This window comes from Schistocerca serialis, unplaced genomic scaffold (assembly GCF_023864345.2).
Source record: "Schistocerca serialis cubense isolate TAMUIC-IGC-003099 unplaced genomic scaffold, iqSchSeri2.2 HiC_scaffold_840, whole genome shotgun sequence".
NCBI classification, from domain to species: Eukaryota; Metazoa; Arthropoda; class Insecta; order Orthoptera; family Acrididae; genus Schistocerca; species Schistocerca serialis.
Genome location: NW_026048453.1, coordinates 87354 through 106219, shown reverse-complemented (window position 1 = coordinate 106219; position 18866 = coordinate 87354). Strand labels below are relative to the sequence as shown.

Genomic DNA, 18866 nt, shown 5'->3' with positions numbered 1-18866 from the left:
ATGTGAGAATAGTGAGAGTGAGGTTCATTCTAGCAAGCTTTACACATTACTGATGTGTAATAGCAGAATGCAAGTGATTATTGATTTGATAATCATGATTATCACACAAAATTCACACACAGTGAAGTGAAAGATTATATGATGACTCTCAACCCATATATGACATAATAATGATAAAAACTTGTATCCTTGTAACACTTGTCAAGTAAAATTGTATTTACACTGTTTTGAAAATGGTATAATAATTGAAACTAATTGTCAATAAAAATGGTATTCATGCAGCTCCTCATTGGTGTTTCAAACATGAATTTCTTTTTTATATCGGTATTGCTCCTGCTCTCCACCCCAGGCTGCTGTCTGTATTTGAAGCTTTCTTTGTTTTGATCTGTTCATACTCTCCATATGTGGCTTCTACACTCTATTTTACATAAGTGCTATGTGCCTGATAAGTGGCACAGTGGACTTCCAATAAGAGAGATGAAATCAGATTATAGTAAGATCACCATGGTTCATTCATTAAGTCTGTCCTACCATACCCAAGCAAATTAGCACTGTATGTTAATGAACTGATGCCAACTGGCTGTTAAATATGAAAGACATAAATATTGATTGTCATACAATTATAAGTATTTACATGTATATTAAATCATCATCCTGTGCTAAGTAATGTGTATGAGAGGGTAGCTCCATCTTGTTTATGTGCCTTTCTACTCCCCTACGATTTGATACATTTTTACCTATACTCTTTCAATTATTTACATCCTGCCAGAACTTTCTGTTGCCACACTCATAACACACGTCAACTGGATTTGTAACTGTTCACATTCATTCTAAGATCTACTAAATGTGATGTATATGGGCATGAAATATAAACTGATTCATAATAAATGCTAGAAAAATTCCATAGTAACTAAGTTGATTCTATTAAGTAGCATCTGAAGTGCTATTGGTAACACAAATTAGATACAGTGCTTCTTCACTATAACATTCAGCTATTCATTTGATAATTAATTACCGTACCATGCCTATAACCTCATTTCTTTAATTGTGTGTTCCTTTTATTTGTCAGTCATACGTGACATGTACTCCTCCTTGCTGTCTTTTCCAACTTTCCACTTTTCGTTCCTTCCATTTTCCTTGGAGTGGACAAAATGAAGATTATTCCAGAAAGATAAAGCACTATTTTTTGTCATCACCTGTTCTGCAATGATTGTATTGTTTGTGAATATTGCATTTAAAAAATTTTAATGCCCTATGTAGATATAATCAGTAAGGGTGAAGCAGTGTAAATCAGTTTCAAGCATTTCAAACTTTGCATTGTGGTCTTCAAAATTTTCATATTTTTGTAAATTTATTGGTAATTTAATTTTCAATACCTTTGTTTCTCACATTTACAGCTCGGAGCCCCGTCTTTTCGTATATCTCGGCTTCTTTAAATGGTCTTACTACTATTAGATCATCAGCAGCTGAGAATATGGTCATGAAAGAATTCGACAACCTTCAGGTAGGAATATTAAATAAAGGAACAGAAATTAAATATATCTTACATAATATACGCTAAATTATTATGGACCATAATATATTGTCACACAATGGAATGTAGATGGTAAGGAGAGAGGAAGAGCAGGAAAACAGAATTGAGTAAGTGTAGAACACAAGGATAAGGTATTATGAAGCCAAAGTCAAGATATATGTTCCATAAAAATGGTTAAAAAAGTCAGACATTGTGACACACATGTGAGATTTGAACTCGTGATAAGTCCATGAGATACACTTTGAAAGAGAACAGTGAACAAAGTAGGGAACTGATGACAGAGGAGAAAATTAGAGAGGTTGTAATACTCACATAAAGGAGAAGGAAATGAGAAGACAAGGACTGGGAAATGAGGGTAAGACAGAGAATGATGAACCAAGGAAAGGGAAGAGGCAATGATAAGAAACTGTTAGAACAGTTTTGATCAAGTTAAAGATAATGTATGGGGTGTGATTGGAAAGTTTTAAGAATGGGCTTGTGATTGTACAATGGTGGTACTTACATGCTACTGTGATGCATCTCCTGCAAAATAGTCCCCTTCTGACTGAACACACCAACTCCAACGGTGTTTCCACTTTTGGAAACATTCCTGGAATTGAGTCAAATCACTTCCCTTTCAGTGAAAATTTCAGTTTAGGAAACAGGTAGAAGGCCACAGGGACCAAATCAGGGGAATATGGTGGTTGTGGAAGCTCAGGAGTTTGAATTCGGCGAAAATTCAATGATGGAAAAGGCACGATGAGCCAGAGCATTATCATGGTGTAGCACCCGACTCCAGTCTTTCCACAGTGCAGGCCTTTCCTTCCGCACCTTTTCACACAAACATTCAAGGACACATTTGTAGTATTCCTGGTTAATTGTCTGTCCTCCAGAGGTAAATTTATGATGCTCAGTACCGGTAGAATCGAAAAAAATCACCGTCATCATCTTCACCTTTGACCGACTTAGCCAAGCTTTTGTAGGTTGTGGTGAACCTGGAATCTTCCAGTGTGAGGACTGCACTTTGGTTTCAGGATCATATCCATATATGCACAATTCGTCACCTTTAATTACCCTATTTAACAAATCTGGGTCATTTTTAGTCCTACTAATCAGTTCTTGGGGCACACTTCAAGTTGGTATTGTCTCTGATTACTTGACAATGCCTTTGAAATTAATTTTGCGGGCACTTGACGCATGTTCAGATATTCAGTTTAATTGACTGAACTGCATAGAAACTTAAATTAAGTTCAGCAGCCATCTCCCTAATTGTAAGTCTACGATCAGAGCGCACGAAGTCGTGAACTTTCACAACATTTTCATTTGTTTTTGAGGTGGAAGGACGGCCAGACCATGGTTCATCTTCAAATGATTCATGGCCATTTTTAAATCTGGTGAACCTGACAAAAGCATTTGACTGGCTCATACAATTATCTCCAAAATCTGTTTTTAATAGTTCGTAAGTCTCAGAAGCTGATTTCCCGGTTTTAAAACAAAATTTCACACAAACTCGTTGCTCCGTTTTTATGTCCGTTTTCACGCAGACAGAATCCAGCAACAAGATCTAGCAGATCTGCACTCGACCTGCTGTCACAACAAACTGAATAAAGAAAATGCAGTTTCCTGTCAGAGAGCATTCAAGGACAAGGCAATGACTTGCTCCGCACCTCTGTGTATCTGCCCACCAAACCAGTAATCAGTAGCGGATCCATTCTTAAAACTTTCCAATCACACCTTCTATATTTTACATTAGGTTTTGCCGATAGTGACACTGAAGCAGATGAAATTATAGGCTGCAAGATGCTTGTTCTATATAAAATAGATGAGAGCTAGATAATGATTGACATACTCTGGAGCAGGAAAGATTGGGGAATGTGTATTCACTTCTTCAAAACTAAAGTTGCTTGTTCGTTTTTGCTGTTTGTGACAGCTTTTTCCAAATGTTCATTCACATTTTACTGAAAATGACCCTGTTCTGTATGTCTGCCTTAACTCTACTCATAAGCCAATATTTGCCTCTTGTCCTATTTGGTTTTTTAATTGATGTGCAAACTCCAACTACCATGAACTGAATAATCGAGGAATCAGATCATTTACATTTCACACCAATGTTCCACTTTATATCACACTGCCATGACCAGTATGAAATGTTTCTCACAAAGATAGCTCCCAATTTTGCATCAGCTACCTCTTTGTTTTCCAGATTGATCTGCAGGCATGTTTTGTGCCATGATGATGGCATGTTCTGCTACGTGCCTCTACTACAGACTGTGTTTAATCAGTTGACTAAATGTCGTCTATGAACAGATATAGGTTAGATGTGGAATGAATATTTTAGATTGTAGAAGAGTGGGTACTGTTGCAAAATTCCTTAATATATTAAAATTTTGTGCCACACAGATAGGCCCTGCTCAAAGCTGGATTACTTCATTTTTCCACAGACACTGCTCTTGTGGTCACAGCTATGAAGCATGACACATGACCTGAATTCATAGCTTCAGTTGAAGCTGTGAAGGTGAGTTATGAGTAACATTTGAATTACATCGACCATAACAACAATTCCCTTGAAACACAGGAGTCCATGTGTGGGTTCTAGTCTTGCACACAGTTTTATTCTGTAAAGGCACTTTGTTATTTCAAGTGTTCAGTGAACTTGCAGTTGTGGACATGACAGACCAACATGCTAATCTAGAGTCTGTCTGTACCATCCAGAATCTGAGCCACAATTGAGTCAGCAGAAGAATGCTTAATCACCATGATAATGGGAAAAAATTACTGAGAGCCAAGATCAAAGCCATGTTGTAATTTTTATTTAACTGTCTTGATTCCAAAGTTTTTTTTAATGGAATTACAGGTTTTGGCTATGTGACAGCCACCTTCAGAATCTGTCAAACTGCTTCACTGCAACAAGTCATAACATGTCAAAGTAGCAGGAGTTACTCATGAGGTACTGTGGGAAAATACGTCCTGCATTGTGGCAATCAAAAAATTTGTGCATTACAAAAGCTCCCATTGACAAAGTATTGAGAGCCAGGCATTTTTTGCTTAAAAGGAAACTACCAATAAATTTACTCACTGCATCACCCCTCTGTGACTTTTTCCTGTTCACTTAAATAAAGAGGGTGCTATAATGAAAGCATTCTCAGAACACAGAAGAGCTGAAGCAAAGATAACTGAACATGTGAAACAGCATTTAAGGAAATGTTTACTTTGATCTAACTGACTTCCCCATAATAATGCTTGATCATCTAATACAAAACAGTGTGTAATGGAGGCATCTAGCAAGAAAATCATTCATTGCCATTCATGTACATAGAAGAAGGAAATTCTAATTACTTCTGACCCCTATCTCATCAGTGTATTGTTATTAACAACGAAGTTTTGTTGCTGGTACCAAATTATCGCCGGGCAGGGTGGCCGAGCGGTTCTACGCACTACAGTCTGGAACCGCGCGACCGCTACGGTCGTAGGTTTGAATACTGCCTCGGGCATGGATGTGTGTGATGTCCTTAGGTTAGTTAGGTTTAAGTAGTTCTACGTTCAAGGGACTGATGACCTGAGAAGTTAAGTTCCATAGTGCTCAGAGCCATTTGAACCATTTTTAACCAAATTATCTGTATAATGTAATTGAATAGAATACATGTTTGAGGTGTGTCATATGCTGTTGTCATACTTAGAATATGACAAGTATGGGGTGACTTCCTAATACCATGTCAGACCTCCTTTTGCCTGGTGTAGTGCAGCAACTTGACATGGCATGGACTCATCAAGTCATCGGAAGTCCTCTGCATCCGCTGCCATCCATAACTGCGAAATTGTGTACGGACTGATTTCTCAATTATGTGCCATAAATGTTTGATGAAATTCATTTTGTGTGACCTGAGTGCCAAATCATTAGCTGAAATTGGGCCACAATTGTTCACTGGTTTGAAGAACATTCTGAACAAAGACATAGTGCATTGTCATCCATAGCAATTTCATCATTGTTTGGGAACATGAAGTGCATGAATGGATGAATGGCTGAAAATGATTTCTGAGCAGCCAAACATTACCATTTTCAATCAATGATCAGTTCAATTTGACCAGAGAACACAGTCCATTCCATGTAAACATGTTGTTGTTGTTGTGGTCTTCAGTCCTGAGACTGGTTTGATGCAGCTCTCCATGCTACTCTGTCCTGTGCAAGCTTTTTCATCTCCCAGTACCTACTGCAACCTACATCCTTCTGAATCTGCTTAGTGTATTCATCTCTTGGTCTCCCCCTACGATTTTTACCCTCCACGCTGCCCTCCAATGCTAAATTTGTGATCCCTTGATGCCTCAAAACATGTCCTACCAACCGATCCCTTCTTCTAGTCAAGTTGTGCCACAAACTTCTCTTCTCCCCAATCCTATTCAGTACCTCCTCATTAGTTACGTGATCTACCCACCTTATCTTCAGCATTCTTCTGTAGCACCACATTTCGAAAGCTTCTATTCTCTTCTTGTCCAAACTATTTATCGTCCATGTTTCACTTCCATACATGGCTACACTCCATACAAATACTTTCAGAAACGACTTCCTGACACTTAAATCTATACTCGATGTTAACAAATTTCTCTTCTTCAGAAACGATTTCGTTTCCATTGCCAGCCTACATTTTATATCCTCTCTACTTCGACCATCATCAGTTATTTTGCTCCCCAAGTAGCAAAACTCCTTTACTACTTTAAGTGTCTCATTTCCTAATCTAATTCCCTCAGCATCACCCGACTTAATTAGACTACATTCCATTATCTTTGTTTTGCTTTTGTTGATGTTCATCTTATATCCTCCTTTCAAGACACTGTCCATTCCATTCAACTGCTCTTCCAAGTCCTTTGCTGTCTCTGACAGAATTACAATGTCATCGGCGAACCTCAAAGTTTTTATTTCTTCTCCATGAATTTTAATACCTACTCCGAATTTTTCTTTTGTTTCCTTTACTGCTTGCTCAATATACAGATTGAACAACATCGGGGAGAGGCTACAACCCTGTCTTACTCCCTTCCCAACCAATGCTTCCCTTTCATCTCCCTCGACTCTTATAACTGCCATCTGGTTTCTGTACAAATTGTAAATAGCCTTTCGCTCCCTGTATTTTACCCCTGCCACCTTTAGAATTTGAAAGAGAGTATTCCAGTCAACATTGTCAAAAGCTTTCTCTAAGTCTACAAATGCTAGAAACGTAGGTTTGCCTTTCCTTAATCTTTCTTCTAAGATAAGTCGTAAGGTCAGTATTGCCTCACGTGTTCCAGTGTTTCTACGGAATCCAAACTGATCTTCCCCGAGGTTGGCTTCTACTAGTTTTTCCATTCGTCTGTAAAGAATTCGTGTTAGTATTTTGCAGCTGTGACTTATTAAACTGATAGTTCGGTAATGTTCACATCTGTCAACACCTGCTTTCTTTGGGATTGGAATTATTATATTCTTCTTGAAGTCTGAGGGTATTTCGCCTGTTTCATACATCTTCCTCACCAGATGGTAGAGTTTTGTCAGGACTGGCTCTCCCACGGCCGTCAGTAGTTCCAATGGAATATTGTCTACTCCGGGGGCCTTGTTTCGACTCAGGTCTTTCAGTGCTCTGTCAAACTCTTCACGCAGTATCGTATCTCCCATTTCATCTTCATCTACATCCTCTTCCATTTCCATAATATTGTCCTCAAGTACATCGCCCTTGTATAGACCCTCTATATACTCCTTCCACCTTTCTGCTTTCCCTTCTTTGCTTAGAACTGGGTTTCCATCTGAGCTCTTGATATTCGTACAAGTCGTTCTCTTATCTCCAAAGGTCTCTTTAATTTTCCTGTAGGCGGTATCTATCTTACCCCTAGTGAGATAGGCCTTTACATCCTTACATTTGTCCTCTAGCCATCCCTGCTTAGCCATTTTGCACTTCCTGTCGATCTCGTTTTTGAGACGTTTGTATTCCTTTTTGCCTGTTTCACTTATTGCATTTTTATATTTTCTCCTTTCATCAATTAAATTCAATATTTCTTCTGTTATCCAAGGATTTCTACTAGCCCTCGTCTTTTTACCTACTTGAGCCTCTGCTGCCTTCACTACTTCATCCCTCAAAGCTACCCATTCTTCTTCTACTGTATTTATTTCCCCCATTCCTGTCAATTGCTCCCTTATGCTCTCCCTGAATCTCTGTACAACCTCTGGTTCTTTTAGTTTATCCAGGTCCCATCTCCTTAAATTCCCACCTTTTTGCAGTTTCTTCAGTTTTAATCTACAGGTCATAACCAATAGATTGTGGTCAGAGTCCACATCTGCCCCTGGAAATGTCTTACAATTTAAAACCTGGTTCCTAAATCTCTGTCTTACCATTATATAATCTATCTGATACCTTTTAGTATCTCCAGGGTTCTTCCATGTATACAACCTCCTTTCATGATTCTTAAACCAAGTGTTAGTTATGATTATGTTGTGCTCTGTGCAAAATTCTACCAGGCGGCTTCCTCTTTCATTTCTGTCCCCCAATCCATATTCACCTACTATGTTTCCTTCTCTCCCTTTTCCTACACTCGAATTCCAGTCACCCATGACTATTAAATTTTCGTCTCCCTTCACAATCTGAATAATTTCTTTTATTTCATCATACATTTCTTCAATTTCTTCGTCATCTGCAGAGCTAGTTGGCATATAAACTTGTACTACTGTAGTAGGTGTGGGCTTCGTATCTATCTTGGCCACAATAATGCGTTCACTATGCTGTTTGTAGTAGCTTACCCGCATTCCTATTTTCCTATTCATTATTAAACCTACTCCTGCATTACCCCTATTTGATTTTGTGTTTATAACCCTGTAGTCACCTGACCAGAAGTCTTGTTCCTCCTGCCACCGAACTTCACTAATTCCCACTATATCTAACTTCAACCTATCCATTTCCCTTTTTAAATTTTCTAACCTACCTGCCCGATTAAGGGATCTGACATTCCACGCTCCGATCCGTAGAACGCCAGTTTTCTTTCTCCTGATAATGACATCCTCTTGAGTAGTCCCCGCCCGGAGATCCGAATGGGGGACTATTTTACCTCCGAAATATTTTACCCAAGAGGACGCCATCATCATGTAATCATACAGTAAAGCTGCATGCCCTCGGGAAAAATTACGGCTGTAGTTTCCCCTTGCTTTCAGCCGTTCGCAGTACCAGCACAGCAAGGCCGTTTTGGTTATTGTTACAAGGCCAGATCAGTCAATCATCCAGACTGTTGCCCTTGCAACTACTGAAAAGGCTGCTGCCCCTCTTCAGGAACCACACGTTTGTCTGGCCTCTCAACAGATACCCCTCCGTTGTGGTTGCACCTTCGGTACGGCTATCTGTATCGCTGAGGCACGCAAGCCTCCCCACCAACGGCAAGGTCCATGGTTCATTGGGGGGGGACATAGGTCACACAATTGCAGAGCCACCAACAGCTTGCGGTAGCATGCCTGACGCAACTTGTAAACCGAGATTGTATTCAACCGAGGTTATAACTAACTGTATGAACTACGAAAATGTAGTGCCCCCTTTCCTAGATGTAAAACGTATTGTGTTCCCCGAGAGATATGTAAAGACTGAAAAGGATTTCCTGGGAAGAACTTGACTGCCTTTAGCAGTGTTCCAATAAAACTTTGCCTCGTTAACAACTTAGGTCCATGGCTTTGTGGAGTCTGGACCACACTCAAACTCTATCATCAGCTCTTACCAACTGAATTCATCTGACCAGGCCACAGTTTTCCAGTCATCTAGGGTCCAACCAATATTCTCAAAGCCCAGGAGAGGCACTGCAGGCAGTGCTGTGCTCTTAGCAAAGGTACTCGTGGCAGTTGTCTGCTACTATAGCCCATTAACACCAAATGTCACTGCAGTGTCTTAACAAAATCCTTTTTCATATGTCCCACTTTGATTTCTGTGATTATTTCATGCAGTGTTGCTTGTCTGTTAGTAGGGACAACTCTACGTGAACAGAGCTGCTCTCGGTCATTAAGTGAAGGCCTTGGCCACTGCATTTTCCGTTGTGAGAGGTAATGCCTGAAATCTGGTATTCTTGGCACACCCTTGACACTATGGATCTCGGAATACTGAATTCCATAATGATTTCCAAAATGGAATGTCCCATGCATCTCACTCCAACTATCGTTTCGTATTCAAAGTCTGTTAATTGCCATCATGCAACCACAATCACGATGGAAACCTTTTCGCGTAAATCACCCGAGTACAGATGACAGCTCCACCAGTGCACTGCCCTTTTACACCTGGTGTACATGATCCTATCACCATCTCTATACGTGCATGTCACTATCGCATGACGGTAAGTCTATAATCTCAAAATTACTTAATTCTTTTAGTGTGGCTGTTAGGTGTATTTCTATAATTTACAAGTACTTACAGGTTCTTCAACTGCTTTTACTTGTTCAAACTTTTATTGTTCACTAGATGTTGTGTGATTTTGCTTTTGAAAACTGTTCTAAAGATTCTGTATTTTTTTCCATAGGACTTGCACACTTCATCTTGGTACATGAGTATTGCAGGCAAGACTGCATTTGGATTTGTTCTTGATGTGCTTAGTGCAATTTTTGTGTCACTTGTGATTCTCAGCTTCCTGACAGTTAACACAGGTAGGTCTTAGTTATCACTCTTTCTTTTGATACCAGGAACCAGCACAAAAGCACTTCTCTGTACTGCAGCTTTTGTTACATATTCAATTCTGTTACAAATGATGGGGTCATCTTGAATGAAGGTCATCCAGTGGTTTATATCATGTTTTAAGTTTTAATCTAAAGTGGGCACTGTAATTTTCAAAACTTAATTGTTCATTGTATAGTTTTCATACCACTGAGATAACAACACAAGTAGTTTTTGAGGAAAATTTTATTCAAAGAGTTATATAAACCATCACTTCAGAGTTCAACCCAACTAATTATTATTTGTTCTAGGATCTACATATATTATGAGAAAGCCCTCATTCTTCACTTTCAAACAAGTTTTACTTTTTCTGAAATCTTTATTTCAAAACTTATTCCTATTAAAAATTATCAGATTCCAGAACATTCAAATCTTGAAATGTTAACCTGTCAAAACTCCACTGATATAGTTCTGTAGCCGTCTGATTCCAAAACTGTATGGCTTTCCCAGAGTAGCACGTTAATTCAGTAAAATATTTGTTAGCAAATTTGATTTTCCAGAAAATATTTGGCAGTCTTTGGAATCCCAGTACACTTTACAACTTCTACTACATCAAAAATTATTATTATTTTGTCATTTTTAGATTATACAGCTTAAAGTTAAAAAAACTACTTCATTTTCTTATGTGTATATATATTACCTACTTTTTTGTGTCTTTTTACATTCTTCTTCTCTCTTAGTTACACCCAATTAAACAGTGCATTTGAACTTGTTACCTTGGTCTGACAGCTTATTTTTCTTGTTGTCTTCCCAAAATATCTTCATAAATTCACTGTGTTGCTTCTTGTGTTCCTCTGTCCACTGTTTTCTAAAGTTTCTTTATTTTGTTTTTATTTTTTAGCTTTCGCCACAAATTTGTGATTTGCAACTAAGATTCCAAGGACTTTTTGTTCTCTGATAGTATCTTCTGTGGCATATTTTTCTCATAAGTCCTGCTTAACTTCTTCTAACCAAATATCTGAAATTATTAAATTAGTAGCTGTTAATCTAGTGTCATCCATTCTGTAGCTGTGACAATGGAACTTAAAGTGTCTTCTCTGTACTGCAACAGTGAATGTGTCTAGTGCTGTGTATAGGTTCATAGTTTTTCATCTAATCTATATGCCTATAAAGTTTTCTTAGAATTTTTTGCTGTTCCTTTGCAATTTCATCAATTTTTGAATGGCCTCCTAAATATGTAATTTCTAAGGCATACAGTACTTTGGACAAGAAAACTGTCTTGTTATGCCGAAGTTTCAATTAAGCAATATCAATAATTGATTGTAGTGATTCCATATTATTCTGTACACTTTCTGGCGTTCAGTGGCTCTTTCTAAATTGGCTTTACTGTCTAGTCGAGATGCTAATATTATTCCTGTGGGATATTTAAAAAAAGACACATGTGGAATTGTCCCATATTTCATTTGTAGTGGAAATCTGATATTTTTATGTAAAGTTTCCATCAAATAAGACAAAAGTGTTAAAAACAGTCCCGAAAATAAATGCACAACCACTTACTATAATAGCTGACCAGTCCCTTCAAGAAGTTTATTTACCAGACACACCTACGTATGCAGTAGTTAAGCCACTATTCAAGAAAGACACAAAAGAACATATACAAAACTATCATGGAATCTCTCTTCTTCCATCACTATAAAAAATAGTTGAAATGGTAGTCACCATACAAATTCTAAATTTCATAGAAACATTTAAAATAATCTCAAAGAATCTGTATGGGTATCAAAAAGGCAAAACCACAGTATCCACTATAAACCATTTTGTAGATAAAATTAGATCCTCTCTAGGCAATTCACTGTAGGCAATTCACTGCATGCCACAGGAATTTTTTGTGACCTGTCAAAGGCCTTCGATAGTGTGAGTCACTCATTGCTACTCTGTAAACTGGAAAAATATGGAATTAGGGGCACTGCATTAGAATGGTTTAAGTCCTACCTAACCAACCAAAGACAAAGAGTTGTTATATCAACAGAGAGGCGAACTTATACTTCAAAATGGAAAATATTTCACAAGGAGAACACCAAGGTTCTGTCTTAGGTCCCATGCTGTTTCTGTTTTACTTAGATGGTCTACTACTTAACACTGAGTATCACTCATAGAAAAAGTACTTACCTGGTTTCATTTAAACGGGTTAAAACTAAACATGGAACAGACTTGGTTAATGCAGTTTGAAACAAAACAACCAAACTCAAATAATATTCAGAAACCAGGATTTGCAAAAAGTTAGCTCTGTGAAATTCGTAGGAATGCAACTGGATAAAAATCTGTCATGGGGCTCACATATACAGTACCTTGCAAAGAAAGTAAGTAGCCTAGCATTTGCAATGAGGATACTGTACAATGTTACCAGTATGGACATAAGAAAAGTGGTATATCACAGCTACTTGCTATCAGATATAAGGTATGGAATTGTACTTTGCAGTAACTCAAGCCATATGTGTCGTATACTAAAACTTCAGAAAACTATCATTACATCGCACTGTAGGGTGAGGAAAATCATGTCACCTACTCCTAAAATATCTAAGTATATTCAGTGTTTCCTCACTATACATTTCTGAGCTGATTATCTTTGTGCATAGTAACCCTGGTTTACTTGCACCAAATCATTTTCAACATGATTACACCAGAAATCAAAATAATTTTATGCTGCCCATCCACTGTTCAAAATTTTATGCTCAAACACCATGGTATATGGGTATGAAAATTTATAACAAAGTGAAAGGCAGAGAATTGCTCAGCATAAAATTAGAAGAAACACTGAAAATACCTTATGTGATAAACTAGTGCAGATATATTATTATTCACTAGAATAATTCATGAATGACTACCAAAAAAATTGAGCAGGAGAGAGCAAGTACTTAGGACTGTTAATTTTTAAAAGTTCGTTACTTTCTAAGAAAAACTATTAATTGCTTAATTAATTAATTAATTATCCAGTAACGTATATTATATTAAAATATTGTAAGAAAAATTGTAAATCAGCTTTTGTGTTTTGGGGAGCCTCCTCTATGTTAAGTATATGCCTTGAAACTATATGGCACAAGACAATAAACTGCTATTCTAATTCTATTATATTCTATTCATTTCAAGGCCTGTCTTTGATGCTATCTTGTGTAACTTCTCTACGGCATACTTGGTTTCCACACAAGTCTTAGTGAAGACAGCTAGACTGTCAGCAAAAGCTTTGATTCTTTGTCTTGAGGTCCTGATGTTTATACCCATTCTCTGATGACTTGTCTAACACAGTGTTAAACAGAAGTAAGGAGAGGCCATCTCCTTGTCAAACAACTGTATGTATTTCAAAAGAATCAGACATTTCACCGAGGAACTTTACTAAAAATGTTGTGTCTGAGAGAGTCTGACAGATTAGTTTGCTAGTCTTCATATTTAACCTGAGCTCTTCTAAAGTGATCAAAATGATTTTTCTGTCAAGTCATAGATCTTCTTGAAATACACTAAGATTAAGTATGTGATGGTCCTTCAATATATTCTGTTGTCTTCAAACAACAAATCTGCTCAGCATATGATCTGCCCTTTGTAAAGTCTGCTTATATTCGACAATCAAATAATCCATTTGCTGCTCAACTCAATTTAAGACATTGGATAGAACCTCATGTATAACTGCTGGAAGAGACAGGCTCCTGTTATTGTTGGGAGTCTATTCTATCACCTCTTTTATGCGATGGGGTATAATAGCTTTCTTCCTGTCCTTCGGAATCATGTCAGTTTTCAATATTTCTGCTAAAAGTCCACAAATTCTTTTGATGAGGTCACATCCTCCTATTTTCAACATGTTTGCAGTCATGCCATCCTCTCCTGGTGCTTTGTTATTTTTAAGTAATAGAATTATCCCTCTTGTTTCGTGAATTGTTGGGGGATAAGAGTCTGGGTTTGGTACAGTCCCCCCCCCCCCCCCCCCCCTCCAGAATGCAGTCTTTACACTGGAGTATCACAGTCCAGTAAATTTTGAAAGTAATCAGCAAGTTTCTTGCTGTTTTTTGTCTCTTGCTTTCCATTAATTTGACAGAAACACAATGTTGGCCTTGTAGATGTTTCGTGTTGTTTTTCTAGAAATCCTGGTCTATTTCCATGAGTCTGTTTTTGTTGTAGGCACGTGTTTCACAGCAAATTTTTTTGACATTGATTTATGTATCTTCAGAAGGAACTCTCGTATTTCAACCATTTGATGTTCTTTCCCATCATGCCATGCTTTGTTTCACTTATAGAAGGGTTCATCTCAAGTTGTGCTCCACCATCTGTGTATACATTTCATGGGTGGCTGTTCTAATTTCATGGCTGATGTTTCTAATGTCTTACTACAACCTGGCTGCTCCTTGGAATATTGTTCTTGTATATCATGACCGACAGCCTGGGCATTTTTCATCAGACAGTCTGTACAAACTCTTGAAGTTCGTTCCTTTTGATCTAGCTCTGTTTGGTTTGAACTTAATTTTGTTTTGTGTTAAGTAGTGATCAGAATCAACTGCTCTCTTCCATACTCTGATATTTTGAATTTAATGCATATTCTTTGTACAAACTGCCACATGACAAGCTGGAATTCTCCTAATAATAGATTAGGTGACCACCAGGTTTTATTTTTGTGTAGAGGTCTCATAAGCTTTGGAGACATAAGATGCAGCACAAATAATGTACAGAAGATTATTACATGTTCTCCATTCATATTTGTCTTCCCATGCACTGGATGAAATCCTAGTAATGACCTGAATTTCTTCTCCATGCCATCCCGTGCAATAAAATCACTTTATGAGATTTTCACACAGTGTTTGGGATCTTGCTTGTAGTTTCATCTAGTGATTCCCAAACATCTTCTTCTTTTTGAGGTTCTTTCTTGTTATCGCCCTCTTTTATGGGTCTATGGAATGAATAATTAATCTAATCTAATATAATCTAAGTAGGAGCATGAGCATTTATTAAGGAATATGCTTTGGTGATTGACTTCCCTGTAGCAACTGAATTCTACTATTTGCGGATGTAAAGTTGGTAACTGAATCTAAAATCATTTCCTTTACTGCAAAGGCAGTCCCAAGTATTGATAACTTGCCTTTGATTGTTATGGTTGGGTACCTTTAAATATCCTGAAGTTTACTGATTCAAAATGATTTTCATCTTGGAAATGTGTTTCATGGATTGCTAGGATTTGAATGGTGAATTTGCCTGGAGTGTTGGTCAGCTGTTTAAGAGTGTTAGTTTTCAGCAGGGTGCTGATATTAGTAGTGCCTAAAAAGTTCTTTATCTTGGAGTGAAGAGATTTTGAGAAACTCTGATTCTTCTCCACATGATGTTCCCAATCTCACAGAATCTTCTGATGATCGGGAACAACTGGACATGTGTCTGGGACCTGGGGTAGTTGTGTTTGTAGCATTTGATCCATTATACCAATTTTACAAGCATAAAGGGGAGGGAGGGAGGGGACAGGATCACAAAATTACAGCTTGATTTTTGAGATCAGGATGTGCCTCTATATGTTTTTTGGCTAAGTTTTGTTTGGTATTTGAGAGCCTTTCCATCAGTTGGGTGTGCCATGTGGGAGTATCACCTCACTCACTGCTATGGCAGGGTAAAAAGTTCATACAGTGTCTTACATATTATTGGAGATTAGTTATTGTGTTTTACACAGTTTCATGAAAAACAGTTCTACGTAACATATGTAAATAGGCATTGCGTACAAAGCATCAGTAAATCAGCAGTTATCATTCAAAGGGTGCAATTACTATACAAGTTCCTGATTAGCAGTTGATCAATAAAATATCTGTGTCAGTCGACCACTTGTTTAACTATAGATGACCACTTGATATATTTCATTAAGCTACTTAGAGGCTAAGTGGGTTGCTCACCTGTATTATGAGATTTGTACAGTTCAGTACAGTTTATGAGGTAGTTGAAGATTTGCAGAGAGAGATAATGTTTTTATATCAATTAAGTGGCATATTGTTGGTGTGTTCTATAATATAATCTTTAGTTTCTATAAAATACTGGAAAATTATTTTACAAGATGTCGATGTGCTTCATTCAAAAACCTGCTCATGCTGTTCACTCCAGATTAAGTATGTGGTCACGAGATAACAGAAAAAATGCATAATTGATCCGACTGCATTACAGTACAGTACTTTCTCAACCTCAGGTTCTTTTCCAATGGATAATAAATGCACACATGGCTAAGCTGCAACACTAAAACCAATTGAATCACCCTTTCTAAAATTTTGAATTATTATTCTTATGTAAGCAATTTGATGTATTCACATTTTCCTTCTTGCACAATCTCATTCGACTTCCACTCACACAAAAACTTTATGAACCACTTTCCTAGACTTTGATCAGATAAGCTCACCATCTACAAATACTGGTAACATAACAACTTTGCCACTGATTGTGCTATGGAATAAACACAAGTCAGCATCATTCACTTCAAAATTAAACTGCAAAAGAAAAATTATTTGTTTCAATCACCAGCCCTTCAAGTATTTCCATATAGGTTTCTCCTTCAAGGTCACTTGGCAAGAAGGTCTCATTGTATGGGAGTTGACACCATAAATCTTGTTTGAAGCCTCTCGCACAAAAGCTGTGCTTTGTAACAAGTGTTTGCTTTTTGTGTCAGACAAGACACAGGAAGTCCAATATGAGTCAATAACTTGCTGGCTGCAGGTTTTAGGAATGATCTTCAAAATTTTGTTCTCATTGTGAGGCTCTAGTTCCTCTGTAATCAACTTTCTCTCAGTGTTTCAAGTTGGAACTGGAAACTGCACCCTTGAAGCTGCTAGGAACATGATACCAGATGAAATCAACTTTAAAAATGGATTACGGTCTAGAGTGTTTGTAATCCATTTTTAAAGTACTTTTAGCAAGACCGCTGTTTCTCCACGTGAAATGTTCTAAAAAATTACTGAAATCAACTTTGTACCCCGCTGGTGTATGAATGGCAGAATGATCTCATAGCCCTGTTGACTGGATTATGTTACTTAGTTAGTTTCATGTTCCATGGATCATTTGCATGATAAATCACAATGATGTGGAACATGTCATTTTACATTCTCATCACAAGTTAATTTGTAAACGTGGCTACATGCTGAACATTTTCCTCTATTTATTTATTTTTGGGTTCCATACCTCAAACAGTAAAAACAAAATCATTATACAGGGTGATTAAAAAAGAATACCACAACTTTAAAAATGTGTATTTAATGAAAGAAACATAATATAACTTTCTGTTATACATCATTACAAAGAGTATTTAAAAAGGTTTTTTTTCACTCAAAAACAAGTTCAGAGATGTTCAATATGGCCCCCTCCAGACACTCGAGCAATATCAACCCGATACTCCAACTCGTTCCACACTCTCTGTAACATATCAGGCGTAACAGTTTGGATAGCTGCTGTTATTTCTCGTTTCAAATCATCAATGGTGGCTGGGAGAGGTGGCCGAAACACCATATCCTTAACATACCCCCATAAGAAAAAATCGCAGGGGGTAAGATCAGGGCTTCTTGGAGGCCAGTGATGAAGTGCTCTGTCACGGGCTGCCTGGCGGCCGATCCATCGCCTCGGGTAGTTGACGTTCAGGTAGTTACGGACAGATAAGTGCCAATGTGGTGGCGCTCCATCCTGCTGAAATATGAATTGTTGTGCTTCTTGTTCGAGCTGAGGGAACAGCCAGTTCTCTAACATCTCCAGATACTGTAGTCCAGTTACAGTAGCACCTTCGAAGAAAAAGGGACCAAAAACTTTATTGGCTGAAATGGCACAGAAAACGTTCACCTTAGGCGAGTCACGTTCATACTAAATGAAACTTTATAGCTCCCTTAATTCGCCGACACATAGTGCTTAGCTCTGCCTTTTGTCATTGCAGAGTTTTAAATTCCTAAAGTTGTGGTATTCTTTTTGAATCACCCTGTAGAATCACTATGTTGTCCACCTGTCTGTCAGTCTCTCTTTCTGTCTGACTGTTAATAATCTTTTTTTCTCAGGAAATAAAATGTAAATAAAAGAAAAATGTCAAATTGAAACTTATATCACATGCTAAGGTCTGTGGTCCCTTGCTTGTTGAAGGAACTGAACCTTATAAGTCAATGCAGTTAGAATACATGGCCATTTATATCACGTATGTTGATACAAACTCACTTTTCAAAACCTGTAAGGTACTTCCGATTGATCCACAATCACGAGTCTGAAAATTGTTAATTTGCAATAATATCATACAAAAAAATTGGTTGTGTGATTTGTTATCCAACTGTCTGTCTGTCCCTTTGTTAAGACTGTTTTTTCCCAAGAAAAAAAAAGGCAGTGATGTTTTTTGAAGCACATGCTCTGAAATTCTTTTTGGTAGCTAGTATGTACAGAATGATTTCAAGATGTCCCTCACACCATTTGCCTTTATCTTCTTTGTTGACATTGACATTTCTCATACTGGTGACTTGCCATTCTTTATTATTGCTGAGTGATATGTGGTCTGCAGTTATGGACCATCCCTGTTGAAAAGTCAAGTGACACGGTGCACCATCAGTCATATGTTCAACTGATTGTACTTGAGCCATTTCATGGAAGTCTCTCATGATGTTTTCACAACATGACACGTTTTGTCCAATTAGATGATAAATCCAGAGTCAGATCTATCTTTGACAATTTATTATTCCTTCATGTCTTGCTTT

General features: G+C 37.6%; 1 protein-coding gene across 1 annotated transcript in view; it reads left to right on the top strand.

Moving 5' to 3' along the window:
* Positions 1–18866, top strand: part of LOC126452249 (ATP-binding cassette sub-family C member 4-like) — a 216804-nt gene that overhangs the window by 161101 nt on the left and 36837 nt on the right. Inside the window, exons 16-17 of the mRNA XM_050091041.1 lie at positions 1398–1504; positions 10016–10139. Coding sequence (XP_049946998.1) covers positions 1398–1504; positions 10016–10139 — 231 coding nt within the window. The remainder of the gene's footprint in view (positions 1–1397; positions 1505–10015; positions 10140–18866) is intronic.